The sequence below is a fragment of the Neophocaena asiaeorientalis genome, unplaced genomic scaffold (genome assembly GCF_003031525.2).
Source record: "Neophocaena asiaeorientalis asiaeorientalis breed wild unplaced genomic scaffold, Neophocaena_asiaeorientalis_V1.1 scaffold478, whole genome shotgun sequence".
In the NCBI taxonomy this organism is placed as follows: domain Eukaryota; kingdom Metazoa; phylum Chordata; class Mammalia; order Artiodactyla; family Phocoenidae; genus Neophocaena; species Neophocaena asiaeorientalis.
The window spans coordinates 1,405,715-1,418,841 of NW_020173200.1; the positions used below are offsets into that span (position 1 = coordinate 1,405,715).

General features: G+C 44.7%; 1 protein-coding gene across 4 annotated transcripts in view; it reads left to right on the forward strand.

The window, feature by feature from the left end:
- Nucleotides 1–13,127, forward strand: part of PPIH (peptidylprolyl isomerase H) — a 21,061-nt gene continuing 7,934 nt past the window's right edge. For 3 of the 4 annotated variants that reach the window (XM_024744723.1, XM_024744721.1, XM_024744722.1), the window contains exons 1-9: nucleotides 1–137; nucleotides 491–555; nucleotides 867–890; nucleotides 1,165–1,209; nucleotides 1,416–1,458; nucleotides 5,536–5,628; nucleotides 8,896–8,983; nucleotides 9,479–9,519; nucleotides 10,320–10,409. In XM_024744723.1, the coding sequence (XP_024600491.1) occupies nucleotides 72–137; nucleotides 491–555; nucleotides 867–890; nucleotides 1,165–1,209; nucleotides 1,416–1,458; nucleotides 5,536–5,628; nucleotides 8,896–8,983; nucleotides 9,479–9,519; nucleotides 10,320–10,388 (534 nt within the window). In that variant the 5' untranslated portion in view covers nucleotides 1–71 and the 3' untranslated portion in view covers nucleotides 10,389–10,409. The remainder of the gene's footprint in view (nucleotides 138–490; nucleotides 556–866; nucleotides 891–1,164; nucleotides 1,210–1,415; nucleotides 1,459–5,535; nucleotides 5,629–8,895; nucleotides 8,984–9,478; nucleotides 9,520–10,319; nucleotides 10,410–13,127) is intronic. The other variant, XM_024744724.1, reaches the window with a different exon arrangement.

Sequence of the window (13,127 nt, forward strand, 5' to 3'; positions counted from 1 at the left end):
CGAAACCCTCAGAGAAGGGACTGGGTTCGCCGTAACCCCGCACTCCCGACTTCTGCTTCCGGGTCGGAGCCATGGCGGTGGCAAATTCAAGCCCTGTCAATCCCGTGGTATTTTTTGATGTCAGCATTGGCGGCCAGGTGAGGTCCTGGCAGCCACCCAGCCCACCGCCGAAGGGAAAGTGCACGGGGTCTGACAGGCAGATTTCATCCCTTCCCCAGGGGTAACGGACTCGGAAAGCCAGAAAGTGAAAATTGGACCAGAACCTACCGACCTGCGGGGCGGGGTTGGGGAGGAAGGGAGGAAGGGAGAGAGAGGAGGAGTCTTGCCCGTCGTGGCGCCCCGCTTGCAGAGGGACTGGGTGGAAAGCTAGCGTAGGCTATGGAGGCGGAAGTGGGAGAGACCAAGCGGCATGTGGGAGGGAGGGTTCCCTGCTCGGTGAGGCCTTCACGGGCTTGGTCTGGGCTTTCTGACCGTCTCCTGCCGGTTGCAGGAAGTTGGCCGCATGAAGATCGAGCTATTTGCAGACGTTGTGCCTAAGACGGCCGAGAATTTTAGGTAAGGAGATGTACCAGCTTTGCTGGATTAACTAAACCAGAAGCTGGACCAGAGTCTGTGGAATCGTCTGCCTGCCTCTGTCCGTCCACTCACTGCCCTTGAGATCTGATTCCTTTGGGTATCGCTCTGAATAGTCTTGACTGTTCCCGTGTCAATTTATGTTGTTAATCTGTATGCCTGAGTGTCTGGACATCTGACTAGCCTGTAGGTGGGCTTGCTAGCGCCGATGCCTGTGCCCTCCCCTCCGAGGTTAGGAGCGCTCACAGGTGTGATGCCATGGTGACTGAATCATTCACTCCTTTCCCTTTCAGGCAGTTCTGCACTGGAGAATTCAGGTCAGTCTCAGACGTGGTTGAGTTCTCTGCTTTCTCCTGAGGGGTATCCTGGGGCTGCAGTGAAGGTATTGGGGAACCACCGGCAGGCCTTGAATGATTGCTGGTGGCAGTAATAGAAGGTAATCCCCCACGGGTCTATCCTCTGTTCATTTGTCTTCTTTACCTCTCTTCTCTGACCATCTTTAGGAGAGGCTCTTTGGTTCAGGTGTGTGGTAAACTGGAAAGGCCTATGATTACCTGTCATCATTCCAAGTCTCTTTCTTTTTGGTTATAGAAAAGATGGGGTTCCCATAGGATACAAAGGGAGCACCTTCCACAGGTAAGGCCTTTGGCAAGCCATACTGGGGGGCTTTTAGGAAAACAAAACGGAGGATAATTCTTAGATCTTGAGAAGGGATGTTTTTATGAACTCAGCAACTGATTTGAAGACTTATTAAAAGCCAAAGTGATAAACATTATATTTTGAAATCAGTGTTATTCTAAACCGCAGAATCTTCTCTCAGGATGCTTTGTTCTCTGTTGCAGGGTCATAAAAGATTTCATGATTCAGGGTGGAGATTTTGTTAATGTAAGTATTGTTCCTGGCCTATTAAGGACTTATAGGTTTGGTTTTTTGCTGTTATTGCAGCTGCTGCTGTTTTTACTTCAGGGACCCAGTCTTAAGGCTTGAGAACAATGGCCAAGTTTGATGGGGGAGAGGGTGGGGATGGGAATGTCCTTCGATGGCTGCTACTCACTGCATCACTAGATGACAGATACCAGCACTTTGAGTCACTGACTTCCAAATCTCAGCCTTTTAGGACCAGAAAGTGAACTTTCCCAGCATACCAGTAGATGATCCATGACAGACCCAAATTAATTGGTCACATAGAATTTAGCTAGAAATCGGATGTAATTTGTTTTTTCCAAATGGTTGTTAAGTCCCTTTCCAGTGAGCTAAATGCTTATGCCCCATTTTCCTGTCCACTTCTGGAAAGCTGAGTTTTGTTTTTAATCAGAAGTTCATTAGTGGGAAAGGAATCAGCAAGAGAGTTCTGGAAGGATGTTTTCCCTATTCACTGGGAGAGCCCAACGAACTAATCCTTCACTGCTAAGCATGACTTTATTGTGACGAGACTGTATATATCCCCATATCAAGCCTCCTCCGCTTCCTCCAACCTTGGAAGGTGCTGAATAAACCACATTTACGCTTTCTTAAGCCCACTTTTCTCCTTACCCACCCACTTCTGGGCATGATCTTTCTTGTTAATACCATTTGGTTAGTCATGATGCTGTTTTCTTAGATTTGGGAGACATTCTTTCTCCTTTATATGTAAATTTAGTTTGACTCTCAGGAGTTTTTTAAGATCTCTCTTTCCTATCTAGGTAAGTTTACAAAGTGGCACATTTGGGGCTGAATCAAAATCAGATATGTTTTATTTTATCTGTTTGATGTCGCAAAACTGAGAGATTTTAACCGAAAAATTTTCTCTTTAACATATGGGAAGTAGGGGTACATGAGGCCTGTGTTTCTCATGCAGCAACAGTTGGTTGGAGTCAAGTAACTGCTCCCTTTAGCACGGTGTGTCCTTATTATTAAACCATTTGCTTCCCTTATTTATGTCATCTGCCCCTGTAGGCATTTAAGTTTGCAACACCTGGTCATAACTGATCATAGTAGGGCTTGGGGTGACCATATACTTTTTTATTGGCTGGTAAGAGGGCTGAGAAGCTATTCTCTGTCTTCTTTCCTTTCTTCCCATAGGCTCCTATATTGCCATATTGTCTTAGCAGGGACAGGACCAACTTCTTACGGGTCATTGCCAGAATCTTTGCCAGGCACGCTTGATCACTAGCTGATAGCCCCAGGGTTAGATAGCAGTTGGTCAGCCAGAAGGCTGAGCCTCAGAGAGAAGCAATTACTCAGAGCTACCCTTAGGGCAGAAAAAATGGAATGAGCAAGAGGCAGAAGAAGCAGGATTTGAGACCTTCTAAAGTTGGACCAAGAATATTTGTTTGTTTTAATAAAATTTGTTTTTGGTTTTTTTCTGATTGCAAAAGAAAAGTACAGAAATGAAAATAAATCATCTCTCAAGGAGTCTCGCCTCCCAAGGAATATACTCTTGGCATTTTAGTTTAAAGCTGCCTGTCTTATCATTGCATATATATGTGTGTCAAATATTATTTTTAACAGACTTAAGATCATATGTGTGTTTTAACTTTTTTGTGCTTGATAATTGTCTGCATTTTCCCTTGTCATTGTCTTCTTCCAAAACAATCTTTCTAATAGTTACCTAATATTCCGTTATGAACAGACAATGAATCTATTTGATCAGCCCACTGTTATTGAAGATTTAAGTTGCTTTCTGTTGTTTGCCCTACAAATTAATTTTGTCATTTTCCCTACTGTGGCTTCTGGAGTGCAGAAGATAGTATGATTATATAGAGAATGATATGGTAACTGTTCTGTTCTCTAGGTTTATTGGGAAATTGGAAATGAACATGTTTTCCTTCTGTATGTATGTATGTATATATTTATGTGGAGTTAAAGGTATAATAGCTTACGTTTACATAGTGCTGTATGGATTGCAAAACACTTTTCTCATAGACACTAATTGGATCTTTATGGCAACGGTATAAGGAGTAGGTAGGTGATTGCATCCTCACTTCATAGTTGAGGAAACTGGGGCTCAGAGATAGGAAGTGACTTCCCCAGCTCAATAATGATAGATCTGAAACTCAAATCCAGTCTTTCCACTATACAGAGCTTGGTTTTATTGATAATTTTTTACAATAAATTCATTATTTATTTATTGGGCGCGTTGGGTCTTCGTTGCTGCACGCGGGCTTTCTCTAGTTGCGGCGAGCAGGGGCTACTCTTCGTTGTGGTGCGCGGGTTTCTCACTGCAGTGGCTTCTCTTGTTGCGCAGCACGGGCTCTAGGCGCACGGGCTTCAGTAGTTGTGGCACGCGAGCTCAGTAGTTGTGGCCCACAGGTTCTAGAGCGCAGGCTCAGTAGTTGTGGTGCACGGGCTTAGTCGCTTCATGGCATGTGGGATCTTCCTGGACCAGGGCTCGAACCCATGTCCCTTGCACTGACAGGCGGATTCTTAACCACTGCATTACCAGGAAAGTCCCAATAATTTTTAGTCAAAAAACGGTTTGAATTTGAGAGTTTTCTTTTCTTCTTGGCTTATGTTAATTCCCTTTAGTAGGCTTTGCTCCAGTAAGGGCCCCTCGATTCTACACTAGGTCAGTGTATCCACATTCCATCATGTACCCAATATATATATATATATATTTTTTTTTACTGTGTTGGGTCTTCATTGCTCTGTGCAGGCTTTCTCTAGCTGAGGCTAGCAGGGGCTACTCTCCTCTAGTTGCGGTGAGCAGGGGCTACTCTTCGTTGCGGTGTGTGGCCTTCTCAGAGCAGTGACTTCTCTTGTCGCGGAGCACGGGCTCTAGGTGCACAGGCTTCAGTAGTTGTGACGCGTGGGCTCAGTAGCTATGGCTCACGGGCTCTAGAGCACAGGCTCAATTGTGGCGCACAGGCTTAGTTGCTCCGCGGCATGTGGGATCTTCCCGGACCAGGGCTTGAACCCGTGTCCCCTGCATTGGCAGACCGATTCTTAACCACTGTGCCACGAGGGAAGTCCTAATATTCTTTTTCTTTACTAACTGGCTGGGAGAGATTGGTCTTTTGGCACTCTCTTGATATTACCTTTAAACCCCAGAGATTCTATTTAAGGTACTGCAAATATGGCCTTGGTCAAGTTGCTTTATTACCCTGACTTAGGTTTGCTCACCTGAAAAATGGGGAAGATGATAATGCTTATTCCACAGAGTTACTGGAAGAGCAAAGAGATAACACAAATAGAGCTAGTTTAAGCATAGATTGGGGATTTATGACAAGGTGTTTCCTGGAACCCAGAGGAAGAAATAGATCTAGGAACTAGAGAGCCACAGAACCAATGAGTCCCTTCTCTCTCTTTCTCTAGCACTCTCTACACATGTGTTGCATTCTCTTTCTCTTCTCCAGTCCACCTTGAAGAAGATAGTTATCTCCAGCTTCCAGGTTTACATGATACAAGTTCAACCTCAAGAGAGCAGCTATTCTACTTCATGTTTCCCAGAGAAGGAACTCTAGTTGGCCCTGCATGAGTTAGGCATCCTCCCCTGGACCTCCCCTGACTTCAACTTTGACCAGGAGGGTGGTATCCTGTTGTATAGATTACACTTCCAAGAGCCCACCCACCTGCATAGTTGGGCGAGTGGAGCCATAGACAGTTAAATAGATTCTCTTATATGACTGCAGGCATGAGAGTCTTTGGGAAGGGCATCGATGCATCGATTATATATGTGATCACTGTACTGCTGTCCTGTGCTTTGCTTGTGTCTTAGCCTATCTTTACCTTTCTAGAGGTCCAGCTGTGACCTGTTGTTTTTTTTCCAGCCCATGAGATGCCCTGGCCAGGTTGTGGGCTGCACGTTCCTTGGATGGGGCTTGCTTTGATTGCAAGATAGGGTCAAAGAGGTGTGGCTCCCAAAGTGACCTGCAAGAGTAAAAGGACTTTAAAGCAGTGAGGCTTGGGGTGCAGCCACTGCTTCCTCTGGGCTCTAGCAGCCAGTGCTCACAAGTGGCTAACACTTCCCTTCTCTCTGCCCAGGGAGATGGTACTGGAGTCGCCAGTATCTACCGGGGGCCATTTGCAGATGAAAATTTTAAGCTTAGACACTCAGCTCCAGGCTTGCTTTCCATGGTAAGTTGGGACCAGTCAAGGTTTTGGGCTAGATTTATAGCCAGCTGACTTCTGGGTCACTCTTGAGGCCCAGTGCTGTTTCTTGGGATGGAAGCAGATGCTTTCCTTCCCTTGCTTGACCCAGGATTCACCTCTGTACTGCCCACCTCTTTCCTCAATCTGGTTTGATTTTGTTGGGCTGGATCCACTAGCAGGCTGGGGAGCCAAAATTGAACTCTGATGTGTGTTTTCTTACTTTGTTTGAGCCAGAACGTGTGGTTGGGCACTCAGCCTTGCTGCTTAGAATGTAGCCAGCTGTGCTTTCAAGACCCAGTGTTCATGGCCCTATCACACCACTCACCAGAACTCGCACAGCACCCATTCCTTTACATTGCCTTCTGGCTGGTCACCCCTTTCAGCTCACTCACCACTCCTCCTTCCCCATCCCAGTACCCTTCCTTCCCATTTATAACCCCACTCACCCATCTCATTCCCCTTTCACCGTCCCCCTGCCCACCTCCTTCAGCCCCTCATCTACACACCCCCACTCGCTCCCCCCTTCACTTGCCCTTATTCACCCCTCACTCCTCATTTCCCCTTCCCCCTCCCACCTTGCTTCTCTTTCACTCTTCAAGCCTCTCCCTCCCTCCTGTCATCATCCATTTCCTTCTGTCAGTGCGCCAAGTCTCACTCCCCCAGACACAATATTTACATGCACACATTCTCTGTCCTGCTTGCCCACTCTTCCACTCATCTACTCAGCCATTCATCAAATAAAGATTGTTGACATACACTGTTTCAGGCCTCATGGTAAGACATGAGGATACAGGCCTGATCCCTGGCCTCGTGACATTTAACATCTAGTGGGGGATCGCACATGCAGAATGATGGGTCCAGTATAGTATAATTCATGCCATCAGTGTAATAAGGGGAGGGTACCTCAGTGTATGTAAAAGTACTGTGAGGGCCCCAAGGAATGAGAGTAATTGCTGCAAGGATCCAAAGAAGTTCTCTACCAGATGGCATTTCAAGTCAAGCAAACTGCCTAGACAAAAGATGTGTGACCATGAAATAGCAGGGTGGCATGGGCAAGGGACAGAAAGTGAGGAAAGTGATGTGAATGGGGAAGGGAATGACTAGTAGAGACCACCAGAGAGGCAGGTGGGTGTAGGGCTTTAAATGCCAGAATAAGGATGAGGTACGTGGACCTTATTTTATAGGATATGGAGAGCCATGCACTTTTTTGAGCAAGGCTGATCAACTTGGTGTTTTAAAACAAAGACCCTGGCTGCAGTGTGAATGGAAGACAGGAGTGGAGAGGGTAGGGCAGAGAAGCCAGTTAGGAGGCTGCCATAATAATTGGGTGAGCCTAGCATAGCAAAGAGTGTACAAGTCTCTTAGGAAAGTGAGGCTGGGCAAGCATGGGTAAAGAGTGCAGAAGTGGCTTAAGTGGGCTTGGATCATCGCCATGAGGACTGCATGCCACTATGTTAGCATCTGGGGAGGAGTCAGAAAATGGAAGGAAGCCTTGGTCTCTGTTCCCTTCAGGCTGACACTAGTTAAGTTGTGCTGTCACACATCTTGTAGCATAATTGTTTTTGCTTCCATCCTCCACTAAATAATGCATTCCTCAAGGGCAGGGACTGAGTCTCATTGATCTCCAAGCCTGAGTACCTGATACAGCAAGGTGCTGGGCAGATACTGATGAATGACTGAAAGATAATCAGAATAAAGGCTAATGTTGAGCACATACTCAGCAGCACTGTATTTGCATTAATTCATTTCACTTCTCTCGTTATTCCTTCAAGCTAGGTACAAATGAGGAGACTGAGGCACAGAGAGGTTATGTGGCTAAACTAGATCCCAGTCAGTGATGGAGCTGGGATTCAAGCTCAGTCGTCTGGCTCCAGAGCTTATTCCCTAAACCAGTAAGCTATCCTTCCTGGAAGAATGGATAAGTGCGAGGCTAAGGGCAGAGAGTGTCCTGAGCTAAAAACACATGTTGTCTGACTGTTTTCCTGTCTGCTTGCTAGTAAATGTTTATACATTGAGCAGCAAGATAGATAAATAGATAGATAGAAGAAACAGAAAGAAGGGAGGGAGGAAGGAAGGAAGAATTGGGACCACTGAGGAGTGGTCAATTCCACTCCTCAGGGCAATTCCAGAGTGTAGGTCTATTCTGACTGGCTCAGGCTGTCCCTTGCTTTCATATGTGAGATGTTACTGCATACATGTACAAAAACCCCAAACAGCCTCGTCTCGCATGGGGAATTTCTAAAATATAATGTGACATCCCTAACTAGAGCTTACCCCTAGACAATGTCTTTAATGTATCTCATATACATTTTTATTCCTTCAGTGTTGAACACAGACTCAACCAATTTAATTCCATTAAGCATCCAGTTAAGGCTAGTGACCTATCTAATGATTTCCTGTGTTGCCTCTATATTATTACTTTGATGAGACCTGTGCTCTTAATAGTACTAGTTCTTTCAGTTTTCCATTTTCCATTAATTTTTTTCCAAAATAATGTAAATATGCATTGGAATACTCACGTAGTTACACAGACATTGTGGTAAGGCAGTGCTGCTGAAACGTGATGTGGGTTTGCTGATTGCTTTGCGTTGTAATTATAGACTGTTCTTTTATTTTATTTTATTTTTTTAGACTGTTCTTTTATAATGTATTGTGAAATATAATGATATGAAGACAATTTCAAGGGAGGAAAAGGGAAGGGATATGGCTGAAGAATTTGAGATTCTTGATTTAAAAAACTTTTACCGGTAAAATTCAATAATAAAGGATTTGGGGTGTAGCTGTAAAAAGCAAATGTCATTGATTAAATGTAGTCTTTTTTTCTAGCATAGCACTAGCATAGCAGCTTCTTGCCCCTTAAATTTTCTTATTACCATTGTTAAGGGACAGTACAGAGTCATTCAGACAAAGTAGCTTATGGCACAGGCAACAGGCTTTTTCTCAGCTGGTACCTAATTTGTAAGTGTAATCCAGTTATTACTGGTTTTGGAATAAATACAGCAAATCTGGTTCTATAATCAATTGTTCCCATTATAAAAATTCACAGTGTAGGAGGGCAGAAATTGTGTATTCTCTTCCTCTCTGTATTCTGTTCCTCTCTGTATCCTTGGGTCCTAGCTCATAGTAGATGCTCAGTCAGGTTTGCTGAAAGAAAGCATGGAGGACTCAGGGCTACAGGCTCTTTTGGGGAGTTTTGTCCTTTGGCTAACATGGCCAGGAAAACTCACTGCAGATATATTTGGTTTCCATCAGGCAAACAGTGGTCCCAGTACCAACGGCTGCCAGTTTTTCATCACCTGCTCTAAGTGTGATTGGCTAGATGGGAAGCACGTGGTGTTTGGTGAGTCCTGTTCCTGTCCTAGTCCAAGCCCAATTCACCCAGAGTGGGACTTCCTATGGAACTGGTCCCCTGACTCTTGTACCAAGAGTGCTCGTCAGATGTGACTGCCCTGGGTAGTAGTAGGAAAGGTAGAAGCCATGGGAGGTGGGGATGATTTGTGGTTAGAGAGCTAGAGGGAAGGATGAAGGAGCCATCTGATGTAGCGAGTAACCACCAGGGCAATAGGTGTGTCTGAGAGGGGATGGTAGCACTTAAGAAATACCACACACAGGCAGCATGGTATAGTGGAGCTTTGCAATTGCCCAGACCTAGTTTTGAGCCCTAACTCTGCTACTTACCACCTGTGACCTTGGGCAACATTTCACTTCCACTGAATATTAATTTTCTGATGTTAGTCTGAGGATCAAATGAGATAATGGCTGAGAATGGGCCTTGGAGGCTGGAAAGTACTGTGCAAACGAGAGTAATAAAGTCCAGCTCATACTCTTTCTACAGGAAAAATCATTGATGGACTTCTGGTGATGAGAAAGATTGAGGTGAGTCCTGTTTTGATCTCCTCTTTCTCAGCCATTCTGGCCTAGTACTACCTCACTAGTGTCGAGGCGCGGGAGAACCGTGAGTGGGCTCTGGTTAGGCCCAGGCTTCACTCCTCCAGCTTCAGGGAGGAGGAGAGGGAGGAGAGATCATGTACCTCCCAAGGGTTCTGGGCCCTCAGCCTCTCCGGTGCGGTGCCTACTGAGCTTTGGCCTCTGCTGTCTCCTCCATCTAGTTGAGAAAATCCTCTTCAGCATTTTACTCAAGGTCCTTCATGATCGGGTCCCTGCCTCCCTCTCCACGACCCCTTCTGCTACTGCCACTTCCGCATTCTAGTCCCGTCAGGCTACGAGCCCTCCTCTAAACACGCATACACGTCCCTGCCTCTTGCTCCTTCCTGCCCTCAAGTCTTTGCTCAGGCTGTTTCCTCTACCGAGGTGTTCTCCCTTCTTTTCCTCCTGGTGGGATCCCATCCATCCTTCTGGGCCCAGCTCAAATATCCCTTGTTCTGTGAATCCTTCCCTGGCCTGTGCAAGCAGCAGTTTAGTTGCTTCCTCACCCTGTATACAACTCGCTCTTATGACTTACTACGTTGTTACATGTCATGGGTTTGATGTTTTCTAAACGTTGTACATTTTCTCTTTGATATGTATTATATTCTTCCCCTGTCTGCTACGCTACAGACTGTTGTCAGATCAGCCTGTAAGCTCTGAGTCCTTAGCCTAGGGGCCTGCAGGCATCAGTAAGTGTGTGGTGGGGGAGTGTCTGAGTGGAGGAGTCACCACTGTGCTTTCTCTCCTAGAATGTTCCCACAGGCCCCAACAATAAACCCAAGCTGCCTGTGGTGATCTCACAGTGTGGAGAGATGTAGTCCAGAGGAAGACTGAGTCAGGTAAGTGTGTCTTTCTTGAGCAGGAGTCAGGACCCCAGAGAAGGCAGCTGGTCTAGTGGAAAGAACTTTAGACCTGAAGACACGGGATTGAGCCCATTTCCTCTCTGCGTGCCCTGGGAGAAGTCAATTCCCCTTATTGAGCCTGTTTTCTCATCTGCCAAATGGTGATAATACGTATCTCCTCGGGTCACCGTAAGCATCACAAGAGAAAGGGTTGGTCGGACACTTTACTTTTCTAACACTTTATAGTTTACAAAGTATCAACCTGAAAACCATCAGGCACTTTCTGACAGCACTCTTAGACTCTAGTTCCATTTAGTAGTCCCTCTATGAAGACCTGGCTCCATCCCTGGGTCATTCCCTTCTGGGACCAGCCTGGGCAGCCAGGAGACACCCCTATCATGCCTCTCGTCAGAACCGACGCTGCGGTTCCAGCCCCTGACTTTGTATTTGCCAGCCTCATAGGTGAATGTGACACATTTCTCAGCCTACATAGACTCACTTCCTACCCAGACTTGTCACTCACTGCCTGCTCTGTGCTGGGCACCATTCTGAGCATGGGGATGGGGGAAAGAATTGAAAGATGCCTCCACCCTTTAGGAGCTTATGGAGAATAAAACACATTCTCAGAGGTGATCACTAGTAATATGAGTGATGTTGTTAAGGATTAATAAGAGTTCAAGAAAGAAATTGATCACTTCCAGCTGGGTAAAGGATGGTAGTGCTTTGCCTTTCTTTTCTTTTTTTCTTTAATTTTCAAACCTGCAGAAAAGTTGGAAGAGTAGTACATGGAACACCTATCTACCTTTCACCTAGATTCACCAATGTTTAACATTCTTGTTTTATCATTTTACTTTGACATTTGTTTCTTTCCCTTCTTCCCTCTCCTCCCATTTCCATTACTCTCCTGCTCTTCTTCCTTCTTTCCTTCCTTTCCCTTTCTTCATTGCTTTTCCATCTGGAAGTTGAGGACTTCTTGACACTTTACCCCAGAATACTTCAGCAAGTGACTCCTAAAAATAAGAGCGTCCTGCATAATCACAATAGTGTTGTCTAATATACATGCTCAAACTTCCTCAGTTGTCCACAAAGTAACTTTTTTTAGCTCTAAAACAAGAAATCCATTCCAGGTTCACATATTTCATTTGATTGTTTATTTTTAGTTATGAAAGCAACATCATCTCCTGAAATGAGGTATGAAAATTTTCCCAGAAAACAGTTAAGGCCCTCCCCTTAACAGCTCACTCTCAGCCACATCCCCATCCCACTGCTCTCCTCAGAGGTAACTTGTTCATCAGTTTGATGTATGTCCATAGGGCCTTTTCTTTGCCCATCTAATTTTGGGAGGTTTTGTTTTTCCTAAATGGCATCATACTGTTTGTTCATCACTTTATTTCCATTTGATCTTATGTCTGGAAGACTTTTCCTCCTCCATTCATGTAAAACTCTGTTGTATTTAAACAAAACAAAATTGATATAATATGCTCTAAGATGTTTGTAGCAAATATTTTATTTTACCTTTCTCTTAATGATTTGAATAATTATACATTCTGAGTCTTAGTTCTTTACATGTTTTGACCATTTTGTCTAGAATATATTTTAAGAAAAAACTGGCAGTGGGTTTAACTTTGGTGGTATCCTTTCTTAAACAGAAGTTCTAAATTTTGATGACATCAAAATTTTTAATCTTTTCCCTTGTGTTGTGTTTTATCTTGTTTAAGAAGGTCCTTACTACAATCATGATGCCTTCTGTATTTTTTCTAGTGTTTCTATAGTTTTATTTGTATACTTGTAAAATTATCTAGAATTTATTTTTCTGGACTCTGCCTTTTTTTCAAATGGAGATCTAGTCAAATACCAGATCATCTTAATGACTGTGTATACCTCCATCTGTGACTTACTTTGTGTTCACAGCATCTGGCACTTACAGGCATTCAGTTAAAATTTATTACATGAGTTAATAGAGAGGGAGAATGTCAGGCATTTTAGGCAGGGAACTGGTGTGAGCAAATGCCAGGGCAGGAATGCACAAGTGTGTGCTGGAAGCTCACGTGGACTCTCTTGTTCAGCCAAATGCTCCCTTCTCAGGCCTAGTTGACACGCTGAGCTTTCTTTTCTGCCAGTACTGGGGGCCCCAGGCTCAACGTGCTCTCCCCCTGCCCTTGCTGCTGGCCATTCCCTCTCCTACTCGTTTCTTGGCTGAACTAAAGTTGAGCTCATAAGTCCTTTTCCTTCCAAAGAGTGACCACTGATCACCACCAGAGGACAGAAGATTACAAAAACAATAAAATTTAGAAATCCTTTTATGTTTAGGGCCTTTTCTCTATTTTTCTGAGACCCTTACAGAAAGTTACTGGAAATACATGTTAGGAGTTTGTTTTCTGAGGGTGGGCGATCATCAGCCCTCCTCTCCTCACCCGCTATTAGCAAAGGTCACGTAAACATTTGCCCCCATAAGCCCTTCCTTTTAGCCTACAACCCCAAGCAGAACAAATTCCATGGAGGACATTTGATGCTCCAGAGGCCCTCTAGACCAGAACTTTCCAGTAGGCATTCCTTTCTGTGATGGTGGAAATGTTCCGTATCTGTGCTGTCCATTATGGTAGCTTCCAGCTACATGTGACCGTTGAGCACTGGAAAAATGTGACTGGTGTGACTGAGGGACTGAATTTTTACTTTTATTTAATTTTAGTTAAATTTAAAGAGCCACATGTGGTA